This window comes from Taudactylus pleione, unplaced genomic scaffold, assembly GCF_031769625.1.
Source record: "Taudactylus pleione unplaced genomic scaffold, aTauple2 ptg000824l, whole genome shotgun sequence".
Classification (NCBI taxonomy): Eukaryota; Metazoa; Chordata; class Amphibia; order Anura; family Myobatrachidae; genus Taudactylus; species Taudactylus pleione.
In genome coordinates this window covers 355,743-383,556 of record NW_028285226.1, presented here as the reverse complement: position 1 = coordinate 383,556, position 27,814 = coordinate 355,743, and the positions used below count along the sequence as shown (strand labels likewise).

The window sequence follows — 27,814 nt, the reverse complement described above, 5'->3', positions numbered from 1 at the left end:
TCAGATCATATGCGAAGAAATCGGCATACGCACACATGGTAAAGCAGGTAAGTTTATTACCAGTGACTGTGTCAATGCCGGAATCCAGGTGCCATAACGTTGACATGGTTAGCATGCTACTTAGAGCATCTTAACCGTATGGGCATAATAACTTTACCAGCATTTTTTATGTTATATTTTCGATACAGTTAAAATGCTCAATGTAGCAGGTTAATCGGTTCGACATCATGGCGTCTGTATTCCGGCATTGACGTAGTCACTGTCAACATAGCGACTGTCTATAAAACGTATGGATCCCTGGCTTCCTGTTAGGGCAGAAGGAGACGCACACAGGTGAGGTTGGTAATCAGAACCCATAATAATAACACTGACCAACATGATTTTTTCACAAGAAAACTGAATAGTGGTTCTCGTGCTGTTTTACATTCTGAATTCAAATATGTGACTAGAAATTCCCCATCAGGCATAGCATAGTTTTTCTTCATATTTTAGTGTTCTGTATGGCCTGTCATACACACACACAGACATACTCAGGCATACAAACAATATCTCCCCCTGTACTCCCTCCCTCCCCACTCTCCCCTGTCACCTTTATGTGGAGCCTCTAGCACACAGGTTCTCAAACTCGGTCCTCAGGACCCCAAACAGTGCATGTTTTGCGGTCTCCTCACATAATTACTACCGTAGTGAAATAGTTAGCTGCACCTGTAAATCTTTTAAAATGTGTCAGTGAGTAATGAATACACCTGTGCACCTGCTGGGTGGGAATGGGTATGATATACCGCCGGTATATCATACGTTCGATTCCCGTCAGCGGCAGCCCGACAGGAGCAGAGTGCGAAGCAGCGGAAGCCCGACACCGCTGGAAATCCCGATCGTGGCTAGGTAAGTATCTGCTAACCTAACCCCCCTAACCCTCCTTAGGGGTGCCTAACCCTAACTTCCCCCCCAAGTGCCTAACCCTAATCCCCCCTGTAAGTGCCTAACCCTAACCACCCCCTTCCCCGCTGCCTAAACCTAAGTCCCCCGGGGGGGTGCCTAACCCTAAGTCCCCTTCGGGGGTGCCTAACCCTCCCTACCCCTAGCCTAACCCTCCCGGGGGGGTTCCTAACCCTGTCCCCCCCGGGAGCCCTAAATGTAACCCTCCCCCCCCGCGGCTGTCCGCTCGCGGCGCCCGGCATCACTACGATCGTGATGCCGGGCGCCGTTCTCCCGGCGTCGGGGAAATGCGGGCGTCTACATCTAGACGCCCGGCATTTCACCCATGCCGGGATAAGACAGTCGGGAAGCCGGCTGCCGGTATTTAGGCAGTCGGCTTCCCGATTGCTTCCCGCTGGGTGACCTGCAAAAAGTGAACTGTGTGGGGTCCTGAGGACCGAGTTTGAGAACCACTGCTCTAGCAGCTTCCTCTTCCTCCATGCAGTCTGACCTGCTAGCAGGGATGGCCATCGACCATCGATGATACATAATCGATTGTTTATGGCCAATGTCGAATGTTTTTCCCATCGATGGGGGAGAACCAAATAATTTTTGTTTTTTTCAAGGTTTCGGGGCACGCCCCCCGGTTCTGATTGGCCCACGGGCCAGTCAGTCATGGAACAGGGATGACCATCAATTGGTGAAGCCATCGATGGTCATCCACTGTATAGTTGGTTACCATCGATGGCTACTTTCTATTTTGCCATCGATGGTAACCATACCGAAGGCCATCCCTACCTGCTAGTTTAGCCCTGACTCCCTGGTTGGGTCAGAGGAGCATTTGTGCTGGGCTCCTCCAATCAGGGCTCAGCACATTCTCTTGTGACCCCTGGGTGTCTCTCACGATAGAGGAGCCTGTTAGCACCAGTATTATTTATTGTATGACATACCCTCCAACGAGACCCCTTCCACCAGGTACAAAATTCTCTACTCCTGGACTTCACTCTTAATTGATTATTGCCGTCACCTGTGCGGAAACACCCTTCACATAAATTAATCAGTTCAACACAGGTGACTGCAATCATATATTAAGAGGGAAGTCCAGGAGCAGAGCATTTTGTAGCTGGTAGAAGGGTCAGGTATTAGTTTTTAGAATATTTTCAATGATGCCAAAAAAGTGTTTAAATCATCCAGTTTCTGTTATGTGTGTAGTGAAGTAACAGAGGGAGCGGAGCTAAAGATGATGCACAACCTATGTGGTGACTGGAGGAGCTTTGTCCTGCGAGCAGTCCTCCACACTGCCGGTTGTTGACAGGCGGCCAGTGCCTGTCATAATAGCCGGTAAATGACATGTGACTTGGAGGCGGGGCTATGAACACCATTTGGCCCTACAGAGTCCAGCCGGCCAGTGCACTGCAGTTAGGAGCTAAGCCACCGGGCGGTGGGCCATAGATGTTGACATTCTGGCTGCCCCTTCCAGGAAGGGGCAGCCAGATCGGCAAAATCGAGGGGCGTGGCTGGTGTTTGTGGGCAGAGCAGGGTGCATGGCCACGTGATCACGTCATTTTGGCCCTGCCCCCAATACACAATGCCAAGATTTCTGCGGGGGATTCTCATACAATCACAAGGAGGGGGCAGGATGGGTCCGGCGGCTCCCAGGAGGCTTGCATGCCTTTCCGGGAGGCCGGGAGCGGCACACAATTTTCGGGAGGCTCCCGGTCAAATCGGGAGGGTAGGCAAATATGCGATGGGCGCTCCGCTATTAACATACTATAGGGCATCAGGCAGATATCACGGATGCGGCCGGTTCCATCCCCAGAGCACCTGCGCTCTGTGTGACGGCAACACCCCAGCTCTTATCGTACCTGCCATAGTGATTTCAAAGACTACTTCTCTGTAGAAAAAGGTGTTGTTTTTGTAAAAATGTTTGTTCTGTTATGGAGGCTCTTAGACATCAACACCGGCCAGATGAGTGGCGATTGTTCATAGGCTCATCAGAAGTTAGTTTGAAGGCTGTGCTTCTACATAACGGCAATAAATTCCCATCAATACCAGTAGCACATGTCGCTGATGTGAAAGAGTAGTATGAAAATATAAATTTGCTGTTAGAAACAATCCAGTATGAAATATATAACTGGAATATCTGTGGTGATTTGAAAGTCATTGCTTTAATCTCTTATTCCTTGGCAGAAAAAATTGTTAAATACCCTTGTAATGGATCCTGGATATTAATCTACGGCTGATGAAACAATTTGTAAAAGCAATTGATAATAAAATCTGCTACATTTATGCATTTGAAATCTAAATTTAAAAAAGTAATGCTGGCCATACACGCTACAATTATCAGGGTGATCCACCTGATATCGGCGGATCGCCCCGATAATTGTAGCGTGTGGGGGGGCGACCGAGGGTTAAATATTGCTCGGTCGGGCATGCCGGATTGTCCAGCATGCCCGTCCGATGCGATATTTCCCGTTAAACTGTCGGCCGCATCGGGCAGTGTATGCCCAGCCGCGGCCGACAGACATTTCCTGTGTTCCTTCCTACGGAAGGAACAGGGAAATGTCTCCTCCCCCGGGGGCGGAGCGCGGATGTCGGGTGATACACTGTGAGAGAAATCTCACAGTGTATGCCTGCGACATCTGCAGCTGGCAGCCGGCCAGATAAAATGTGTGTCGGTCTGACAGACGTTTTATCTGGCCGTGTATGCCCAGCATAAGTGATGCAAAACTGAAAGAAGGAATTTTTATAGGGCCACAAATAAGATCAGTAATGGATGAGGAACGTTTTCAGGAACTGTTAAATCCCCTGGAAAAGCAGCCTGGTTGTCATTCAGAAATATCTGTTCTTGTTTTCTTGGAAATCCTAAAGCAGAAAACTATTGTGATAATGGGGCCCATTTATCATTGTATATTTGAGGTATAATCCCCGTTAACCGCAAATATTTAGTATCCCCCGGATGTATGACAGAGGGACCACAGCAGGTATCACCGATACCTGCTGTGCTCCCTCCATTCTCACAGGCAGCCGCATGCCCCATAGGTTTCTTTTTTTTTTTTTAAGCATTATGTATTTATTGAGGACCAAAACATAATACAAATATCAGATCAGTCACAAACAGAGGGGGTCATTCAGACCCGCTCGCGAGCGGCAGGACGCTCGCAAGCGGGTCGATGTTCCCCACTGAGCATGCGCACAACGGAGGGAGCTCCGTAGTGCGCGTGCGCGAGACCCGGCGAGCGACGGGCTCACCATCGCTCCGGGTCTCGCACCAAAGGGGGCGTGCTGTCGATGTTGGTTGACAGCACGCCCCCTTTGGTGGGCGTGCCTGCCAGACAGAGGCATTCCCATGGGAACGCCTACCGTCTGAAGTCGGCCCCACTGACATCACTAGTGATGTCAGTGGGAGTGATTTTGGCTCTGATAGAGCCAAAATCACTCCCGGGCTTGCGGCAGGGAGACCCTACCGCAGGGTCTCTGTCGCAAGTCTGATGGTCGTGATGGTCAAGACCATCGTGACCATCATCATGGACGCTCGCTATAGCTGTGGGACGCTCCAAAAAAAGGTAGGAGGGCCCTGATTCAGAGCGAGCGCTCTGGTCAGAGTGTTCAGCTCTGAATCAGGCCCAGAATTTCAATCGGTAATCAAAAAGACATATAACATTTCCATTTGTTAAAAGTAATACATAATATGGTGACCTTTTACAACAAAACATATCAGACATATACAACAGAATAAAAAGAAAATAAGAGAGGGGAAGTGGGTAAAAATAAAGAAAACAAAGAAGCTTCGAAAACCAGATAGCAAAACCTATACCTCTGGAGATCTGCAGGATATCTTCCTGAGTCTATCTGTCCTCCTCCCTAATTATGACAGAACGTCTTATAATGATCCGACTCCCTGTAATGCAACCATGGATACCAGATCTTATTGAAATTTAGGTCCCTATCGGTATGGGGTAAAATTAGATCATCCATAGACATGTAATGATTTAGACGTGTGCACCATTCAGACATGGAGGGGGGCGACCTGGATTTCCAATGGACAGGAACTACGGCCTTGGAAGCACTCAATATATGATGTAGTAAAGATTTTTTGAAATGAGCATAAGGTTTATGAATGAGATTCAGGAGCCAGAAACTAGGGCAGGAAGGTAAATCTTCCTGGAGAATAATACCCGCCATTTCAATTACTTTCTCCCAAAAAGGTCTGAGAGAGGAGCATTCCCACCAAATATGTAGCCCCATAGGTTTCTATGGGGGATGCGATGCTGCCAAATTTACCGATATCCGAAATGCGATGCATTCCGGATATTGGCTCCCGCAGCTAACACCATCTGAAGATAATGTTAGCCGCTGTAGCCTATGGGCTACACCACACATAAATAGACGGTGGAGGGTTCCTCCAGGACCCTCCCCGGCATTGGCGGCCATGCATGTGCAGTCAGCCCCGGCAGCTCTCCGGGCACATCACAGGAACCCTTTCGGAGCCCGTGTCCCTGCATGTCCCAGATAGTACATCCGGGAGCAATGATCGCATATTGCAGTGCAATCATGGGCAGTAATGTCATGCCCAGATGGAATTGCAATAGCAATCAATAATAAATGGAGGCCATAGTGAGTGATCTAGTGAATTCATACAAACCTATGGGATGCAACATGTCTTTAAAACTTCACTTCTTGGACTCCCACGTAGACTTCTACCCAGAAAATCTTGGGGCTGTATGTGATAAGCATAGCGAGCATTTCCATCAGCAGATTTCTATGGGCGGGATTCAATTGTTTCCAGCCCCCTTCGCGCCCGACAGATCTATTAAATTGTTGCTCCTGTCGGGCGCGATCAGCTGCCAGCGCTCCATTTTCAGCTCGCAGCCCCAGGGGGGTACAAGCTGAAATGGACGAAAAGTGACCTGTTTGGGCGCCCAAACGGCACTTTTCTTGATCTGGTCCAGCACTTTCGTCGGGGGTAGCCGATTTACGCGGCTAAACCCGACCACTTTGGGCGCAATTAGCGCAAAAAGAAGGCACAATTGAATAGCGGTGTGCGATCTTCCGTCACTTTAGACGGGAGATCCGGACCACAAAAACAATTGAATACTGCCCTATGATGGAAATGAGGTGTATATCTATCATTTGGACCAGTGGTCGGGGAACAGGGGTAAATTACCCCACATGGGGTAAAAATTTAATTCCTGGGGATAATGGACGGACAGCCGGGCATACATATGAAGATTCATATGCATGCCCGGCTGTGCCGCAGGGAGGCTCTAAGCTGGACTCCCGCTGAGATGTTATTACCAGCGGGTGCCCGGCTCCTTCCCTGCAGCGCTGCGTTAGCCGGAGGCTGGAGTTCTCTTCTGAACTCCAGCTTCCGCCTCTCTCCATGCGCATTATGCTACTACATAGTTCCGAGTAGTATACCGGACGGACAGGACAGCGGCAGATGCAGGAGCGGGGATTAAGGTAAGTGTTCTGTTTTTTTTGTACAAGCGGCACTACAGGGGCATTATATGGGGACACTACTACAGGGACATTATATGGGGGCACCACTACAGGGGCATTATAAGCGGGAACTACTACAGGGGCATAACTATGGGGGCACAACTACAGGGGCATAACTATGGGGGCACTACTACAAGGGCATTATATGGGGGCACTACTATATGATTTCCTTCCTTTCAAATCAAGGGGGTAACGTCGGCGTATCTAAATATATTTTGGGGTAAAAGGTAAAAGAGTTCCCTGACCCCTGATTTAGACTTATCTAAGTACTCATTTTATAAGACTTTAAACGTATGTCACAAAAAACCCTGCCGGATGGGAAAAAATATAAAATGCATATTCAAATTCCGCATGATCAATACATTTATATTCAGTTTATTATTTAGTTCTTGTTTAAGAAAAAAGTTTTGTAGACCAGAGTAATAAGACCTGTGCAGATTCTCTTTCTGTGACTGGGCAATGCATTTTCAGGCTGCAATACTGTTGCATTGATGATCATGAACTATTACTTTTCATCAGAGCAAGATAACTGTATTCTAGGTGAGAGGTCGAACATCTGAGCAAAAACTATAAAACCATTCACAATCATGTGAAAGGCTAGTTAATGCACTATCAGAACCAGGAGGACTCAATTCACAACATCGCTGATTTTCCTTTAATGGGGGGTGTGTATGGAAATCTCTGTTTCCCAGTCCTGAGCCCCGGGGTCACCTAAGTCCCCTCACACCCTTCTGTCACTTCTGCAGTGCACAGCTCCGTCCAAGCCTCGTCCCCACCTCCAGCCCTGACTCACAGCTGGCCCCGCCCAATGTCCCTCCAGTGCCTGGTTCAGCGTATGATGGGCGGATCTGCCCGGAAGCAGCATGGCGGCCTCACTGCCCCGGACACAGGTAATTTACAGCGGGGCTCAGGGGGTGCAGCCCGGGGGGGTGATAGCGGCCACTGACTGGTTGCCTGTGTGACCTCTGTGGATATGAGTGGCTCAGTGACGCAGATCTGAGACACTAAGCCAAAGTGTGTGAGACACTGATAGACACAGTAGTGTGTAGCACTGAGACTGAGTGTGTGTGTAACACTGAGAGGCTCACCCTGAGTGTGTAGCACTGAGAGGCTCACCCTGAGTGTGTAACACTGAGAGACCTAGCCTGAGTGTGTGTGTGTGACACTAAGAGATTCAGCTGAAATGTGAATGTGTGTGTCACTGAGAGACTCAGCCTGTGTGTGTGACACTTATAGACTTAGCCAATGTGTGTGACACTGATATACTCGAACAGAGAGTGCATGTGTGACACTCAGACTCGGCCAGAGAGTGCGTGTGTGACACTGAGATACTCGGACAGAAAGTGTGTGTGACACAGAGACATGGTCAGTGTGTGCGTATGTGACACTGAGAGACTCAGCCAGTGTGTGCGTGTGTGACACTGAGAGACTCGGCCAGTGTGTCCGTGTGTGACACTGAGAGAACCGGCCAGAAAGTGTGTGTGACGCTGAGAGACTCAGCCAGTGTGTGCGTGTGTGACACTGAGAGACTCGGCCAGTGTGTGCGTGTGTGACGCTGAGAGACCCGGCCAGAAAGTGTGTGTGACGCTGAGAGACTCGGCCAGTGTGTCCGTGTGTGACACTGAGAGACTCGGCCAGTGTGTCCATGTGTGACACTGAGAGACCCGGCCAGTGTGTGCGTGTGTGACACTGAGAGACTCGGCCAGTGTGTCCGTGTGTGACACTGAGAGACCCGGCCAGAAAGTGTGTGTGACGCTGAGAGACTCAGCCAGTGTGTGCGTGTGTGACACTGAGAGACTCGGCCAGTGTGTGCGTGTGTGACACTGAGAGACCCGGCCAGAAAGTGTGCGTGACGCTGAGAGACTCAGCCAGTGTGTGCGTGTGTGATACTGAGAGACTCGGCCAGTGTGTGCGTGTGTGACACTGAGAGACCCGACCAGAAAGTGTGTGTGACGCTGAGAGACTCAGCCAGTGTGTGCGTGTGTGACACTGAGAGACTCGGCCAGTGTGTGCGTGTGTGACACTGAGAGACCCGGCCAGAAAGTGTGTGTGACGCTGAGAGACTCGGCCAGTGTGTCCGTGTGTGACACTGAGAGATTCGGCCAGTGTGTCCGTGTGTGACACTGAGAGACCCGGCCAGAAAGTGTGTGTGACGCTGAGAGACTCAGCCAGTGTGTGCGTGTGTGACACTGAGAGACTCGGCCAGTGTGTGCGTGTGTGACACTGAGAGACCCGGACAGAAAGTGTGTGTGACGCTGAGAGACTCGGCCAGTGTGTGCGTGTGTGACACTGAGAGACTCGGCCAGTGTGTGCGTGTGTGACACTGAGAGACCCGGCCAGAAAGTGTGTGTGACACTGAGAGACTCGGCCAGTGTGTGCGTGTGTGACACTGAGACTCGGCCAGTGTGTGCGTGTGTGACACTGAGAGACTCGGCCAGTGTGTGCGTGTGTGACACTGAGAGACTCGGCCAGTGTGTGCGTGTGTGACACTGAGAGACTCGGCCAGTGTGTGACACTGAGAGACTCGGCCAGTGTGTGCATGTGTGACACTGAGAGACTCGGCCAGTGTGTGCATGTGTGACACTGAGAGACTCGGCCAGTGTGTGCGTGTGTGACACTGAGAGACTCGGCCCGTGTGTGACACTGAGAGACTCGGCCCGTGTGTGACACTGAGAGACTCGGCCCGTGTGTGACACAGAGACTCGGCCCGTGTGTGACACTGAGAGACTCGGCCCGTGTGTGACACTGAGAGACTCGGCCCGTGTGTGACACTGAGAGACTCGGCCCGTGTGTGACACTGAGAGACTCGGCCCGTGTGTGACACTGAGAGACTCGGCCCGTGTGTGACACTGAGAGACTCGGCCCGTGTGTGACACTGAGAGACTCGGCCCGTGTGTGACACTGAGAGACTCGGCCCGTGTGTGACACTGAGAGACTCGGCCCGTGTGTGACACTGAGAGACTCGGCCCGTGTGTGACACTGAGAGACTCGGCCCGTGTGTGACACTGAGAGACTCGGCCCGTGTGTGACACTGAGAGACTCGGCCCGTGTGTGACACTGAGAGACTCGGCCCGTGTGTGACACTGAGAGACTCGGCCCGTGTGTGACACTGAGAGACTCGGCCCGTGTGTGACACTGAGAGACTCTTCCTGTGTGTGACACTGAGAGACTCGGCCAGTGTGTGCGTGTGTGACACTGAGAGACTCGGCCAGTGTGTGCGTGTGTGACACTGACTCAGCCAGTATGTGCGTGTGTGACACTGAGAGACTCGGCCAGTGTGTGCGTGTGTGACACTGAGAGACTCGGCCAGTGTGTGCGTGTGTGACACTGAGAGACTCGGCCAGTGTGTGCGTGTGTGACACTGAGAGACTCGGCCAGTGTGTGCGTGTGTGACACTGAGAGACTCGGCCAGTGTGTGCGTGTGTGACACTGAGAGACTCGGCCAGAAAGTGTGTGTGACACAGAGACTCGGCCAGTGTGTGCATGTGTGACACTGAGCGACTCGGCCAGTGTGTGCGTGTGCGACACTGAGAGACTTGGCCGGAAAGTGTGTGTGACACTGAGATAATCGGCCAGTGTGTGACACAGATACATGGTCAGTGTGTGACACTGAGAGACTCGGCCAATGTGTGTGACACTGAGAGACTCGGCCAATGTGTGTGACACTGAGAGATTCGGCTGTGTGGTCTTATTCTCTTATAGAAGATTTAGTTTGTTTTATAGAGAGGCTAGTAGGTAGTTTATGTTAGTATTATGTGATAGAGCAGGGTTATATAATTTTTTTTCTTTAAACATGCTCCCCCGTGTCATTATTAATATTTACCAAGTACCACCTAATGAGGCAGATCAATCCGCTTGCCCCCAATAGATACCATTTGTATTTAAGTTTATTAAAAGTCCCCTTTTGTTAATCTCTTATTGCTTATTAATACATGTAATAGTATTTTAACAGATTGAGAGATATATTTGCTAGGGGTTGGCTGCAGGATTTCAGCGGCAACAATATTGAATGCAAAATATACTTCTGAATCGCTTTTCGGTTCACATTCCACTGGGTGGTAACCTAATTCTAGAGTATAGAGAACATTGTATATTAGTGTTTCCGCTAAGCTATTTCAGCAGGACGCCCTGCCCGATTTTAAACCGCTGAAATGCGCCCTGTCCTTATGGCAGACCCCCGCTGAAACAGCCGGCCAGGTGCCGTCCTTACCTGCGGGTCAAAGTGTCCCGCAGCGGGGAAAGTTGCAGTGAAACAATCTCCGTCGGGTGGATAGATGGCGTGCGCATATTCACGCTGCAGAGAGAGCTTTGAGGCTGCCCAACATCTCCATGAGTGCTGGGCATGCACACCTCCTACAGTGATGAAAAGGGGGCATGTCTTAAGAACACACCCCTTTCTTGAGTGACCACACCCCCTTTTTGGGAACGCAATCGTGCCATTATTACCCACGTGCGCTCTTGCCCACTCCAGCACTACAGTGAACACTAGTATATAGTATGTGTTATTTGTCATGGTTGTGCTAGTAGGGGCCAGAATGTTTTATGTGGCAGAATTGTGTTATTTGTGTTAGAAGAGCTATTAGGGTTACAATATATCAGGATTTGTATGATTAAGGCACATTAGTCTTAGTGTGTATGTAAGCACAGCAGCGTTGTATCTAGGGATCCAAGCACCCCTGGCAATGTAATGGACTGGCACCCCCCCTCCTATGCAATGCCCCCAGTAGTAATCCCCACGTAGTGATCCCCCCTATGCTGCATTGCCTACAGTAGTAGCCCCCCTATACAGTGCCCCCAGTAGTGGCCAACCCCCCCAAATTGCCTCCAGTAGTGGCCACCCCTATACAGTGCTCCCAGTAGTGGCCACCCCCCATAAATTGCCCCCAGTAGCGGCCACCTGGCGGCTGTGTGTTTGTAAACTGTTTAGAGCAGACCGCTATCACTGCGGTCTGCCCTACACTTGTGAGGCCGGGGGACTTGTCCACCACTTGGCTGCAGGTGGCACTGCCAGACGGCGCCCCCCCCCCTTTGGTCGGCGCCTGTTGCGAGTGCCATCCTGGCCAATGGGTAGAATCGCCCCTGAAGCACTGTGTAATAGAGGTGTATAGCATGTGTCAGTGCAGAGTTTGTATGAGGTGTACAGTATGTAAGCACTGTGTAATAGAGGTGTATAGCATGTGTCAGTGCAGAGTTTGTATGAGGTGTACAGTATGTAAGCACTGTGTAATAGAGGTGTATAGGATGTCAGGGCAGAGTTTGTATGAGGTGTACAGTATGTAAGCACTGTGTAATAGAGGTGTATAACATGTGTCAGTGCAGAGTTTGTATGAGGTGTACAGTATGTAAGCACTGTGTAATAGAGGTGTATAGGATGTGTCAGTGCAGAGTTTGTATGAGGTGTACAGTATGTAAGCATTTTGTAATAGAGGTGTATAGGATGTGTCAGTGCAGAGTTTGTATGAGGTGTACAGTATGTAAGCACTGTGTAATAGAGGTGTATAGGATCTGTCAGTGCAGAGTTTGTATGAGGTGTACAGTATGTAAGCACTGTGTAATAGAGGTGTATAGGATGTGTCAGTGCAGAGTTTGTATGAGGTGTACAGTATGTATGCACTGTGTAATAGAGGTGTATAACGTGTCAGTGCAGAGTTTGTATGAGGTGTACAGTATGTAAGCACTGTCTAATAGAGGTGTATAGCATGTGTCAGTGCAGAGTTTGTATGAGGTGTACAGTATGTAAGCACTGTGTAATAGAGGTGTATAGGATGTGTCAGTGCAGAGTTTGTATGAGGTGTACAGTATGTAAGCACTGTCTAATAGAGGTGTATAGCATGTGTCAGTGCAGAGTTTGTATGAGGTGTACAGTATGTAAGCACTGTGTAATAGAGGTGTATAGGATGGGTCAGTGCAGAGTTTGTATGAGGTGTACAGTATGTAAGCACTGTGTAATAGAGGTGTATAGCATGTGTCAGTGCAGAGTTTGTATGAGGTGTACAGTATGTAAGCACTGTGTAATAGAGGTGTATAGGATGTGTCAGTGCAGAGTTTGTATGAGGTGTACAGTATGTAAGCATTGTGTAATAGGTGTATAGGATGGGTCAGTGCAGAGTTTGTATGAGGTGTACAGTATGTATGCACTGTGTAATAGAGGTGTATAGCATGTGTCAGTGCAGAGTTTGTATGAGGTGTACAGTATGTAAGCACTGTGTAATAGAGGTGTATAGCATGGGTCAGTGCAGAGTTTGTATGAGGTGTACAGTATGTAAGCACTGTCTAATAGAGGTGTATAGCATGGGTCAGTGCAGAGTTTGTATGAGGTGTACAGTATGTAAGCACTGTGTAATAGAGGTGTATAGCATGTGTCAGTGCAGAGTTTGTATGAGGTGTACAGTATGTAAGCACTGTGTAATAGAGGTGTATAGCATGTGTCAGTGCAGAGTTTGTATGAGGTGTACAGTATGTAAGCACTGTGTAATAGAGGTGTATAGCATGGGTCAGAGCAGAGTTTGTATGAGGTGTACAGTATGTAAGCACTGTGTAATAGAGGTGTATAGCATGTGTCAGTGCAGAGTTTGTATGAGGTGTACAGTATGTAAGCTGTGTAATAGAGGTGTATAGCATGTGTCAGTGCAGAGTTTGTATGAGGTGTACAGTATGTCAGAATTCAGTTACAGGGCTTCAGGTTACAGAGAGTTATTCCTATTCATTATTTAAATAGCACAGGAATACTGCACAAAGTACATGCTGGTATTTAAATTGTTATGAACAAAGGAAAGTCGGCATCATGATGGGACTTTCTACCAAGAGCTTACAATCTATTTAGTACCAATCTGTCCTTTTACGCTGTGGCTCAAGTCACATTTATTAGCCCTTCTCGGCGTGCCAGGTCCCTGTGCGTCTCATTCACATAATTAAAACAGGATGCGGTCAGAATCCCGGCATCCCAAAGATAAGTAGCGGGGTTACAAGGAGAGTTATGGTTTGGGCTAGGCACTAGGGGAAGGGTTAGAGTAAGACGCTAAGGGGGGAGGGTTAGGTTTAGGGTGCGGAGAGGGAGAGGGTTAGGATACCGACCGACAAATGTCAGTATCATAACCCTGTCGGGATGCCGATGTGGGGATTCTGACCACTGTGATCCCGAATGCCAGCAATCCCGTACCCTATCCAATTAAAACAACTGTAATGGAGCGTACACACGGTCAGATTTGTCAGACTTGTCAGATTTGTCAGATGAACGACTGAACGATTAAACGATTTGGACGATTTGACCAAAGTTTTGAACGATTTGAACGATTGAACGATTTTTGACTGCATTAAAATGAATGGAATCGTCCAAGTCTGACTGCAAACCCATCAGATGTCAGATATCGTTATCTGACAAACGGGAACGCGCATCGTTGATCGTCCATCGTTCAGGCATGTCAGATATGAACGATTTTCCTTCAGATATGAACGACTGAACGATTTTTAAATCGTTATCGTCCATATCTGAAGAAAAAATCTGATCGTGTGTATGCACCATTAGTGACAAAACTACATTGCTAGCTTACACTGATCAGTTCAGTGTGCGACATTTGTACATCTGTCTGAATCTGTAATAATGTCCCTTTTGTCAGCAGCCACGGCTCTTCCTCAGGCCGAGTTCTGTTGTGCTTCATGTGCGACTCTGTACGTGTGTTATACCAATTCCTGGGGTCTATTTTACTAAGCCTTGGATGGAGGAGATAAGGTGCCAGCCAACCAGCTCCTAACTGTCATTTTTCAAACACAGCCTGTGACATGGCCGTTAGGAGCTGATTGGCTGGTACCTTATCTCCATCCAAGGCTTAGTAAATAGACCCCCCTGTGGGGTTAATTCGCAGCCCAGCACCTCTGGTACACTGTGAGCGGCTTTTGACTGCGATCAGAAAAAGATTCAAAATCCATAGAAAAATACAGTGCGCTACTTCAGTCGCAAAGGGCGTCTTGAGCCATATAGTATAAAGACACTGTCTGTGTGAGGACACAGCTGTAAAACTCTGTGTTCTATTTTGGTGTGTGAAGTCTTGTTTTTGCTTCATATTAATGAGCTGGAGAAATGATCGAGTCATTAAGTGCTATTATAATTTCACAAGCCATTGCATTACAATAGAATCGTTATACCACTCACCAACTGCCTGCTCCCTATCTGCCGGTCAAGACCTGGGTGTGTACATGCTGGGTGACTTGTAGTGTGCAATTAGCTAGGCTTAGGGGACTGGCTAATTGCTAAGTTTATCATTATTGTGCAGATAAAGTTTATGATCCTTCTGAGCTACGATTGAAAGTATTTTGCATGGAATATATTAATGAAATAAACATATGCATGATACCAGGATTAGGCGTAGATGGTGGCAGTTGGTCAGTAGCTAGCATTCATTATCCATTATCTCATTCACTGTTGTACTTTTATTGCTATCAAATCATTCATAAATATTGATATTACAGATGCAGACTGGCTTGCTTGTAACGAATTGCATAATATCACTGTCCTGTTCGCCGTCCGCCATCAGAAAACAGAAGTTTGTTGTTCTGTAGACCAAGGTGCTAAATGAGAATTCATCTATTGCACCAACTATCCACCGAGGCTTCTGCTTTCCGCTTCCAAGTGCAGGAAATGGTTTGGTTGCTAGATGCTGAGATGCTTTTGTCCTGCTGGCTGCTCTCAGTGCTTGGCACGGACTGCGAACTAATGTTGTTTTCTTTGTGCAAAAGAGATTGTCTTCATTTGGCTGAATCTTCACCAGGGCATGCCCTGAAATCGCATGAAGTACCGTTACACCTTTGTCACTGTGCATATAGGCCAATATAGATTAGTTTTTTCCCCCGTTTATGTGGCATGTCAGATATATAGCGCCGCTGACACTGATTGAGGATTTATACATCGCTTGGGCATATATTATTATGCTTTTATGAGCAAGGAGTTTCAGCCACTCGACGGGTTGTTTCTGCTGTGTTAGAGTGGTTTTAGCAATATGTGAATGTATTTGTTGCAGATAAACAGTAAAGCAGGTGCTTATACCACTGTTGCTGACCGACACGCATCCTAAGAATGCGAAAACTTTGCATATTGTTGCAATTGCAGGTTTTATAATGCCGCAAATTGCGCACTACTCTGCGTTAGCCTCACAGCTCATTAAATATTGTGTAGGTATTTGGCATCATTGTGGGGGGAATTCAATTCAAAGCGATGCATTGCGGTGCACATAGCCTCTCACGGAAGTGTTGGCATTACAAAACTTGTGGTGCCAGCGGGCGCCATGTGCTGTTCAGGTAGAATTTAACACTCCACCTCCACCACCCCCTGTACTTTATGCCCCTGTACTTTAGAGCCATGCTATATCTGGCAAATGCGTATCTTTGTACTGTGCATAGTTAAGCAAAGTGACTGTAAGCACTGAGCTATAATAGAGGTTCACCTAATTTTCAGTAAATGTATATTATCTATCCTATAGCCCTAGAGAAGTATTGCTCTGAATGGCTGAGTATGTGCATTGCCTTAATTTGTCCAATTAATTATTGAATTAGTCTCAGCAATGAATTGTGCTGCTTCTTCTGTCCATCCACAAGCCAGCAAATCCCACAAGCTGGTACGTCTAGGGTTACATGCTGGCCGAGTGGCTGCTGCCGATTCAGCTAATGATGTTTCCAAAGATAACCAGCATTCTGCAGAGTGGAAGGACCAGAATTTCCAGCTATTATTTAGTGTACAGGAGGAACTGCCCTCCGCACCGGGACAGCCTGTGAGAAGTTTCTGAAACTCCTTTCTTTATAAATAAATCTCTTTTCTGCCACTCCAGCTGTTAGGGGCAGGAGCAGATGGGACCCTGAGACTTGCTAAAGAAGGGGGAATGTTGGGTTTATATAAAATTCCCAGCTTGGGAGGCATTAATGGGCTCTTTGTAACTATAGCGCTTTCCCCAATCACTGTACATTATAGCAGCAGGTGAGGGAGCTCTGTTATAGTCCTGTATAATAACTCACATCAGTGTAAAGCAGAGCCGGTCCCCAGGGACCACTGACAGTGCATGTTTTTTTAGGATGAATAGTTTGTTGACCTTCCTGTCAACCCCGCTGTGTTTAGATAGAGGTAAAATGTTATGCAAAAGAGGTTTGTTATCTCTAAAGCTGCATACACACACAACGATTTTATGAACTATTTTCTGTAAGATTACCTGTCAGATTTTTTTAGAGTGTAATGAACTATTTTTTTTGAACTACAAAAGATTTTTGCATATTCCCTTAATGAAAATCGTTCGGTTGGTCAGTCTGACTGAATTACAAACGTGAACCCGCATGATCGATAATCGTTCAACGTTTTAACTCAGAAAGTGAACGATAAACGATTTCGTTATCGATAATCGTTCAAAAAATCGTTGTGTGTGTGTATGCACCTCAAAGGAGCATACACACTAGACGATATGCTTCCTGAGCAATATCGTCTAGTGTTTCCCTGGCAGGATGTGCTCAATGTCGTTCATAACATTGAGCACACCTGTTGAACGATATAATTAACGATATCATTCAGCGCCCGGCTCTCTCCCCCATTCCCCAACATGCAGCAGCCTGACGATATCGTCAGGTTGGCCTGCATATTTGTCCGATGAACGACAATGACGGACGACCCACGGGAACGTCGTTCCCATCATCGTTATCGTTCATCGTTTTGATGTAAAAAATGGACGATATAGTCAACGACTGAACGACATTGTTATCGTTCAGTCGTTCACTTTATCGCCCAGTGTGTACAAACCTTAAGCTCTACTTACCACATATATATAAAGCATTAGGGCAGAAGAGTGACAATGGTGTTAGCATTACTGCCTCACAGCATTAAGGTCATGAGTTCAATTCTCATCCAAGAGCCTATATGTGTGGAGCTTGTATGCTCTCTCTGTGTATGTGTGGGTTTCCTCCCACAATCCAGAATCATACTGATGGGAAGTCAATTCAATGTGTTATTTGCAAGTACAGATGATGCAGCGTTGTACACATTTCAGTTACATCTCCACATTCTTCCAAATTGCTGTTGTGCTTTATCTGTTAGGTAACAGTGTGTAAGGTGAAGGTCTGCAATGATGTCAGTCACAGGCTGTTGCTGCACTTGCTGCTTTTATCTGCAGTGATCATAGCAGGAGAAGATCCTCTGTCTGTCTGTATTCCTCAGCCTCCATCCACAACATATATCACAGATAATTGCTCAGCGGGTTACTGGCCTCAGTTTGCCTCCCAGTGCAATATCACCCAATTCCAGGATGTATTTGTCAGTTTATTACTATTAACGCTTTGTAAACAATGTGTCACTTATGCTGGGCATACACTGCCAGATAAAATGTCTGGCTGCCTGCCAGCCGCAGATGTCGCCGGCATACACTGTGAGAGAAATCTCACAGTGTATAGCCCGACATCCGCGCTCCGCCCCTGGGGGAGGAGACATTTCCCTGTTCCTTCCGTAGGAAGGAACACAGGAAATGTCTGTCTGTCGGCCGCGCTGGGCATACACTGCCCGATGCGGCCGACAGTTTCCTGGGTAAATATCGCATCGGACGGGCATGCTGGACAATCCAGCATGCCCGACCGAGCAATATTTAACCCTCGGTCGCCCGCATACACGCTGCAATTATCGCGCCGATCCCCCGATATCGGGCGGATCGTCCCGATAATTGCAGAGTGTATGGCCAGCATTAGGGATTCTGTGACTGTGGCCTTGCTGCTTTTCTTTATTCTGTTCACAATGTTGTCTACTGTCACTCACATTATTATGGGCTATGCATCGCTCATCACATTACCTGCACTTCTCGTCCCCCATCTATAGGTCTAGGCAATAACATAAACGGAAGCCTTTCTTTGTCCGAGAGTAATAGCAACAGACGGCAGCATAATAAACTGGCCAAACCTGGTCAAGCAAGCAATTAGAGAGCTTTTAGTACTTCAGATGCATGGAATGCTTATGCAAATGAATGTGCATTCCATGCATACATTAGCGGTCTCAGTGCCCGGGAACCCGATCTAGTAATCCAAGGAGTAGAAACAATGGGGGCAATTCAATTAGGTGCGAGTTATCACAGCGAGCTCTTACTGCAAATTGCATTTTCCATTTAATTCCAAACTTGCATTGTTTTTTATTGTGCGCACTACCCTGAGCAGGTGAAAAGGTAGGGAAAATGTTATTTTAAGATAAAAATGTTAGAACACAGTGTAAAACCTCTGGTACACCCCTCCCAATGAATAATTATGCACTTGGAGGGTTATTTAGATAGCAGAATTTGGACAATAAAGCCATGTTAGTTTTCAGGTGAATTTCTCTAAAATAATCAATAAAAGGTGGGACAGGTGTGTGGATGTGTAAATGATGTGGGACAGGTTTGTGGAGGTGTAAATTATGTTGGACACGTATGTGGAGGTGTAATGAAGGATAGGTACATGGAGGTGTAAATGTATGTGGAAGTGTAAATGATGTGGGACAGGTATGTGGAGGTGGAAATGATGTAAGACAGGTATGTGGAGGTGTAAATGATGTGGGACAGGTTTGTGGAGGTGTAAATTATGTTGGACACGTATGTGGAGGTGTAATGAAGGATAGGTACATGGAGGTGTAAATGTATGTGTAAGTGTAAATGATGTAGGACAGGTATGTGGAGGTGTAAATGATGTGGGACAGGTATGTGGAGGTGTAAATGATGTAGGACAGGTATGTGGAGGTGTAAATGATGTAGGAGAGGTATGTGGAGGTGTAAATGATGTAGGAGAGGTATGTGGAGGTGTAAATTATGCAGGACATGTATGTGGAGGTGTAAATGATGTAGGACAGGTATGTGGAGGTGTAAATGATGTAGGACAGGTATGTGGAGGTGTAAGTGATGTAGGACAGGTATGTGGGGGTGTAAATGATGTGAGACAGGTATGTGGAGGTGTAAATGATGTAGGACAGGTATGTGGAGGTGTAAATGATGTGAGACAGATATGTGGAGGTGTAAATGATGTAGGACAGATATGTGGAGGTGTAAATGATGTAGGACAGGTATGTGGAGGTGTAAATGATGTAGGACAGATATGTGGAGGTGTAAATGATGTAGGACAGGTATGTGGAGGTGTAAGTGATGTAGGACAGGTATGTGGGGGTGTAAATGATGTAGGACCGGTATGTGGAGATGTATATGATTTGGGACAGGTATGTGGAGGTATAAATGATGTGAGACAGGTATGTGGAGGTGTAATGAATGATGGGTACATGGAGGTGTAAATGTATGTGGAAGTGTAAATGATGTGGGACAGGTATGTGGAGGTGTAAATGATGTAGGACAGGTATGTGGAGGTGTAAATGATGTAGGACAGGTATGTGGAGGTGTAAATGATGTAGGACAGGTATGTGGAGGTGTAAATGATGTAGGACAGGTATGTGGCGGTGTAAATGATGTAGGACAGGTATGTGGAGGTGTAAATGATGTAGGACAGGTATGTGGAGGTGTAAATGATGTTGGACAGGTATGTGGAGGTGTAAATGATGTAGGACAGGTATGTGGCGGTGTAAATGATGTAGGACAGGTATGTGGATGTGGAAATGATGTAAGACAGGTATGTGGAGGTGGAAATGATGTAAGACAGGTATGTGGAGGTGGAAATGATGTAAGACAGGTATGTGGAGGTGGAAATGATGTAAGACAGGTATGTGGAGGTGGAAATGATGTAAGACAGGTATGTGGAGGTGGAAATGATGTAAGACAGGTATGTGGAGGTGGAAATGATGTAAGACAGGTATGTGGAGGTATAAATGATGTAGGACAGGTATGTGGAGGTATAAATGATGTAGGACAGGTATGTGGAGGTGTAAATGATGTAGGACAGGTATGTGGAGGTGTGAATGAGGTAGGACAGGTATGTGGAGGTGTAAATGAGGTAGGACAGGTATGTGGGGGTGTGATGATGTGGGACAGGTAGGTGGAAATGATGTGGGACAGGTAGGTGGAAATGATGTGGGACAGGTAGGTGGAAATGATGTAGGACAGGTATGTGGAAGTGTAAATGATGTAGGACAGGTATGTGGAAGTGTAAATGATGTAGGACAGGTATGTGGAGATGTATATGATGTGGTACATGTATGTGGAGGTGAAAATGATGTGGGACAGGTATGTGGAGGTGAAAATGATGTGGGACAGGTATGTGGAGGTGTAAATGATGTAGGACAGGTATGTGGAGGTGTAAATGATGTAGGACAAGTATGTGGAGGTGTAAATGATGTAGGACAGGTATGTGGAGGTGTAAATGATGTAGGACAGGTATGTGGAGGTGTGAATGATGTAGGACAGGTATGTGGAGGTGTGAATGATGTAGGACAGGTATGTGGGGGTGTGAATGATGTGGGACAGGTAGGTGGAAATGATGTCGGACAGGTAGGTGGAAATGATGTGGGACAGGTAGGTGGAGGTGGAAATGATGGGAGAAGGGTTTTTAGAACTTGCAGATAATATAGTGTTTATTCCAAACTCGTATAAACACTGGTGAGTGACTATACATTTTTCTGTCCTTGAAAATGCTGTAAAGATTTTAAGTTGCTGAAAAACACTTGCTCGCTATAATGTTTCTACCAGTAATAAATGTGCAAAAATCAGCCATGTGACACCTTTTAAGAACCTCCAGTACTTTCCTTATTGGGGGTTATAATATCCTATCAGGCGCTTCCCTAAGAATTACTGTATATACAGAAACTAGAGTGTAATAACAAATCTTCAAATTTTATTATGTGTAAAACCAATATTAAAAGACCATAGTATATTCTTGTGCATGTAGTTTTACACATAATAAAATTTGAAGATTTGTTATTACACTCTAGTTTCTGTATATAACTCTTAGGTGAGCAGGTATTATAATCCACAATATTAGTAAATACCACAGGGAGGAAGTGACGTGACTGAGGGGTCTATTCAGCAATGATTTTTTTACATATAAAATACGGAAACTATGATTTCCGTATTTTTTATGTGCCTCCCCTATTCAGCAATGCGATAATGGGGAAGATAACACAAATATCTTCATTGATTCCCATCTCGCTGAGTACCGCACTGTAGGGATCAGGCCATTGATCTCTACAGTGCTTTAACACTTTTTGCTGTTCAGCAAAGCAAAAAGTGTTAAATCACTCGATAAATATTTCCTTATTATAACGCCATTTCAGAATGGCGTTCTACAAAGAAAATACTTACATTTCCCGAAAACTGCAGGGACAGAGGGAAATTTCCCCATAAGTCCCTGCAGCATCTTGTAAGCCCGCCCAGCTCCGCCCCTGCTTCCCGGTAATCGGCGGCAGGTAAGTCACTCTAGAGCCTTTTAAACCTCCTGAAATTGATTGATGTGTGTATACAGGCTTTATACTAGCCTGTATACATGTATATTTCTGTGCAATTTATATTTAACATTTATATATAAATGTTAAATATAGAAGCACCTAAATATACATGTATAAAGCCTGTATAAATATACCAATCAATTTCCGGAGGCTAAAGCTGTACTTACCCCTCCACAGTCACCGCATGCAGGGATGGAGACTTTTCTCGAGCGCGTTACTGAGCATGCGCAGGGAACAAGCAGGATTATTTTCAGAATCCCGAAAACAATCCCTTCTGTGACATCGCAGGGACAGCGTGTTACCGCATCCGCTGTCCCTGCTGAAAATATTGCTGCATGGCTTATTTTATCATAATTGATCAAATATTGTGACGATGTTGCCCGATAATATTCTGGGCAACCTCGTCACCGTTGCTGAATAGACCCCTGAATCTCTCTGAAAGTACTGCAGGCACCTGGATAATGGATCTCGGTGCCTGCATGCATCTGTTGCTCACACCAGCAGCAGTATAGTCTGCGTGTCAGAACAAATCACTATGACCAATACATTACCCTGCTGCATATATAAACAGCGGACGCATTCAGGCCCCGAGATCTTGGTTCCTGGGATCCACCTGATCAAGCACCGCACAAGAGCAAACGCAGTCCGAACATGACACATGAAGTGTCTGCCATGGTGAGGAACTCTGTATATGTCCGATCTCATGTGGACATGCAGTAGCCCCGGCAATATCCTGGGACCCAATCGGGCGTCATCAGTGAGAAATGTAGAGAGGGAAAAAAACACAGAAACTGTAGGGGGCCACCAGGAGCCTAAAACAGTTACTTATCGAGCTATCAATTACTGTAGCTCATTTCCAAGTTTAGCTTTCAGAAGGTCACAAGATTCTTTTTCCTTTGTAGTAAACCTGGCTATATTACATTTTGTGGCTCAAAACAGTCATCATGTTTTATAGCACAAAGCAGCTGGACACATATCATGCTCACAGACATCTGATAATGTTTTATTGTCTGTACTTTCCCTTATATGAGTTCCAGTCTTCACCCTGTGACTTGTTTGTACTGCGTTTTATACTGATGATGATGTGGAAAGCTCTTATCGCAGAATGGCTTTGTCAGTACAATTTGTGACGACACCACCGTGTTCCTGCCTGTGCATTTATGTTATAGTAATGCTGGGTACACACTGTGAGATATATCGGCCAGTATATCGGGAGCGAGTGGGGGGTATGTACCCCCGATATATCTGTGAACGACGTCGTTCACAGACAAATCGCTTTGGCTATACAGCACAGCATATGACCGATATATTTGATGTATGGCGCATCTGCTGGTGGGTACTAGCGACCTGCCAATCACCCGTATACATGCTGTAGGGACCCGGTAGTGGTTGACAGCTCAACTGGGTGAGCAAATTTAAATGCCTGCTTAGTTGTGATGTCAGGCCTAACCCAGCGGGCGGATGATTGGTAAGTGTATATGCCAGAGGTTCCCAAACGCGGTCCTCAAGGCTCCCCAACAGTTCAGGTTTTCGAGATATCCATGGTCGGGCACAGGTGGTTAATTCAAATTGACTGAGGTACTAATTAAGTCACCTGTGCTCAACCATGGATATCTCTAAAACCTGAACTGTTGGGGAGCCTTGAGAACCGTGTTTGGGATCCTCTGGTATATGCTCTTGGCAATAGTCAGATAGGTTTACTCGACCTGGTGTGTACCCAGCTTAAGCCCGCTGCACACTTGGTTCGCTACTCGTCATCATCACTCTGTGCCACCTGCCTATACTTGGTGCCAATGATAAATATGGAAACTTGTATTGACTCTTCCATTCAACTCTGCTTAGCCCGCGTTTCTGTCAGCGTGCCATCACTGAACACTGGGGGTCATTCAGACCCGCTCGCGAGCGCAGGGCGCTTGCAAGCGGTTCGATGTTATCCCGATGCGCATGCGCACGACAGTGGGAGCTCCGTCGTGCGCATGCGCAAGACCCGGACAGCGACAGCCAAGCTGTCGCTCCGGGTCTCGCACCAAAGGGGGCGTGCGGTCGATGGTGACTGACAGCACGCCCCCTTTGGTGGGCGTGCCGGGGGCGTGGCTGCCAGACGGAGGCGTTCCCATGGGAACGCCTACCGTCTGGGTCCGGCTCCACTGACACCACTAGTGATGTCAGTGGGAGTGATTTTGGCTCTGATAGAGCCAAAATCACTCCAGGGCTTGCAGTCACCGAGACCCTACCGCAGGGTCTCGTTGCAAGCCCGATGGTCGCGATGGTCTTGACCATCGCGACCATCTTTTTGGCCGCTCGCATATGCTGTGGGTGGTCACCCACAGCTATGTGAGCGGCCAGGAGACCACCCACAGCTATGCGAGCGGCCAGGAGGCCGCTCCATTTTTAGGTAGGAGGGCACTGATTCAGAGCGAGCGATCTGGTCAGAGCGTCCGGCTCTGAATCAGGCCCACTGTGTGACAACGCCCTAATGCGGACCAGTTGTTAGGGTTAGGCATTACAGGGGGGGGGTGGGGGGGCACCAAGGTGTTAGGTTTAGGCACTAACAGGGAGGGTTAGGGTGCAAGAAGGGAGGGTTTGGGGGAGAAGGGTGGAGGGTTCACATACTTACCCGGGATTCCCAGCATTGGGATGTCACTGATGGCATTTCAACAGCAGGCATCCCGATTGCCGAGATTTCATACCCAACCCCCTTTATTTGTATTGTTGCTTTGTGCAGCCGGAGCCAAATTGGGCAAAACAATACAGTAGCACACAATAAAACTAAAATCCCCCCCCCCCCCCCCCCCCCCGGCCGGATCTTACTCTCTTAAGATGCCAAAATAGGCACCTAACAGGTGACATTAGAGACTATAAAAAATGTTACCTTTGTCCGACCGGAGATAAATAAGTTTGTTTACAGTTTATAACAAATAATGGGTGGAATTCAATTCTTTCCAGCCCCTATCGTGCCCGACGGAGCTATTCAAATCTTGCTCCTGTCGGGCACGATGAGCTGCCAGCGCTACATTTCAGCTCGCAGCCCCTGGGGGATGAGAGCTGAAATGTGCGAAAAGTGACATGTTTGGGCGCCCAAACATCACTTTTCGCGATCGCGCCCAGCACTTTGGTCGGGTTTAGCTGCTATACGCGGATAAACCTGACCTCTATGGGCGCGATCAGCACGAAAATCTTGGACAATTGTATAGCGGCCCGCGATGTCCTGTCACTTTAGACGGGAGATGTGGGCCGCGAAAACAATTGAATTCCGCCCATTGACCAAATCAAGGAACCAGACCCGCCAGTTTATAGCACTGAAATCATGGTTGTGTATGTATCATACATAACCTATGTCTATCAGATCTTGGAAAGCAGTAATGTTTTGTTATGGTAAGTGGGTGGGTTAAATAGAATAATCTGCTCCCTTTCCCAGCTGTCTGAAGGCTGCATATAATGTCACAGGACCTCCAGCCTTTTACCTCCTGACACTGTGACTGAGAGCCAGATACGCTAATGAGGAATTACAGCCTCTCGCTGAGTTTTTGCATGTTTACTGTGACCCACTTTTCTTGTTTTTCCGCCCACACTTTGGGTGTGTCTGTTTGTTCCCAGAACTTTGGCAGCTGTGAAAACTGAAAGTATGATCTTCAGATATTTCTGTGAAACGCTGCCTGGTGGAATGCAGGAACATTTGTTACTATGTGGGAGAATATTTCGCTCCCTCTAAAGAAAAAAAAAAGATAGAAAAATAGTCATGATCGTATTAATGACGCAGGATTTGTATTTATTTCTTATAGTTACCCTTTAAACTAGCCAGAATTTCTCTGCCTATTATAAGCAAATTTGTTTTATAGCAGAGCTCCATGAAAAAAAAACGTGGGCCCATAATTCCTTGCAAAACATGTTTTGTTTTTAGACACACATTTGGCCCCTGTGCTCTGGTTGTCAGCTCACTGGACAAGTTCCAGTTCCACTGCCTGAGAGGAGTAGGTTCCAGAGGGGGAGGCTGGATCAAGCTGTATATAAATGGTGTTCTCAGTACTTTCCATTGCCCCATGTCAGCAGATAGATTTGCATTTTTATGTGTCCGATTGTGCTCCATCATCCGTTACTGGGTTCCTGGTGGCGGTGTTTCCCTATGCCGTGTTACAGGAAGTCTGGTATGATGTCCCCAGATAATTGTACCTCTGTACCCTCTCAGCTGGTTTGTGCTTTGCTTCTCCCAGGCTCCACTAAGGTTTGAATTCAATAATCTTGTGTTTGTTTTTTTGTATAAACACTTGACTCCGTGATTAAATGAAACGTTCCTATTAGCAACCGCGCTGCCCATCTGCTCTCCGTGCAGCCACATAACAATGGATTCATACTACCCTAAATCCGGCACCATCTAGGGAGCTTGAATTTGGCCATGGGCAACGTGGCCCCTTATGGGTTACATACCCACAGGCTTATGCATTTTACATGCACTATTAATTCATGTTGTTCGGATGTGTCACGAAAAATCATTGTTCCACATGGTCTATATCCACATGCTACTCATTCCTTTTCTGTGCCTTTGGCGTGCTTACAACGCATGTGAAAATATAGCCCTCTGTAAAATGCATATCGTACGCTACATTATAGAATTTGATTTCACTGCAACCTGTTTAAGCCGGTAATTCTGACATCAGAACGTCACAAAGGAATCTGATTGCTATGTCAAGGGGTAAAGTTAGAACCAGTGCCAACAAACTGCAGGATTAAAGTGGCCATAAATAAAAAAAAAAGCCTACTGGTTCATTTCTATAACCGTGCACCTACCATGAAACTTTATAACTGGTTTCCAGTGTGTGGCACTCCCATGCAGGGACTGTTCTAGTGGTTATAGCTGATGTACTGTATGCTGCTCTCCCAATCATGACACAAGCCATGCTTTTAGCGCAGGAGTCCAGTTCTGCGTTGTGAAAGCACAGTATGTAATAAAACTACAAGCTGACTAGTATAACAGAGTGAGGCATATCCATCATTAGACACAAGGGTTTAATCGACTTACTAGAATTGGAAATATCTGAGAGAAGGCTTTGGGTTTTTTTTTTTTGTCTATGCACACCATTTGTTCTGTATGCAACTCTTTAGAGTTACATACAGAAGGGCCATGCCTACAGGCTCTCCGAGTCCGAAGTAGGTGACTGTAAAGAGCAAGCTATGCCTTACAGCGCATTAGCCACAGGCTTACTGCAGGAAATAATCAAATAGCTTCGGGCACTTACAACAGGGTTTTATCTCCTGGGTTAAGTCTCGCAGCTAATTGAATCTGCCCCTATAACTCTTAAAAATTGAAGAGCAGTGTTGAAAGACAGTTTGGTTTATGTGCTCATATAAATGCACCTAGTAAGTTCTGCTACCTTCATTAGTGGAGTTGATAACATGAGGGATAATGTGCCCCCCTACTGTTATCATAAGGAAGAGTTCATTGACCACACAAATGCACATGGTCAACATGTTATTGAGTACTATTGTTGGTGGCGTATTACTCCTCCCTCTGCTGCCAGTGGCCTAACCCCGGGGACTGTTGCTGCTGGACATTCATAGTACAGAAGCAGCAGTGAGGGTGAGAAGCAAATAGCAATGTGTGCAGGCGTCGCAGGGAGACTTAACTAGCCAGATCTATTCCTTACAGAGCAGCTGCTGCCTGGCCAGGTAAACTGTGATACAGTTCTCCGTGTGTGGTAGTAGAAGACACCTGTATTACTCCTTGAATACAGATGTCCTCCTACGTCTATCCTCAGTACACGCAGCGCGACATGCCTGTCGTTAGTAAGCCGCCAGGTCCCGTGCAACTCTGCTAGCGTCTGGCGTTTCTTTGGGGTTTTTTTTTGCCAGAAATGCGCCTTATGGTCTTATTCAATTAGATGCGAAATGCTGTTTTCGCACTTTTTCCTTGCGAAAATTTCACCTGAAAATTTTACTCGGTATTCAAGTCCAGTCCATTCTCGCCTATGCGAAACGTCAATGCACTGAAATAGGCCATACCTTTTTTTTTCTCCACAGAATAGCAGGAGAAAAAAA

At 46.8% G+C, this 27,814-nt stretch overlaps 1 protein-coding gene across 3 annotated transcripts in view; it reads left to right on the top strand.

The window, feature by feature from the left end:
- The first annotated feature begins 7,189 nt into the window (after positions 1-7,189).
- Positions 7,190-27,814, top strand: part of EPS15 (epidermal growth factor receptor pathway substrate 15) — a 142,879-nt gene continuing 122,254 nt past the window's right edge. For all 3 annotated transcript variants that reach the window (XM_088458304.1, XM_088458303.1, XM_088458305.1), the window contains exon 1: positions 7,190-7,310. In XM_088458304.1, coding sequence (XP_088314430.1) covers positions 7,284-7,310 — 27 coding nt within the window. In that variant the 5' untranslated portion in view covers positions 7,190-7,283. The remainder of the gene's footprint in view (positions 7,311-27,814) is intronic.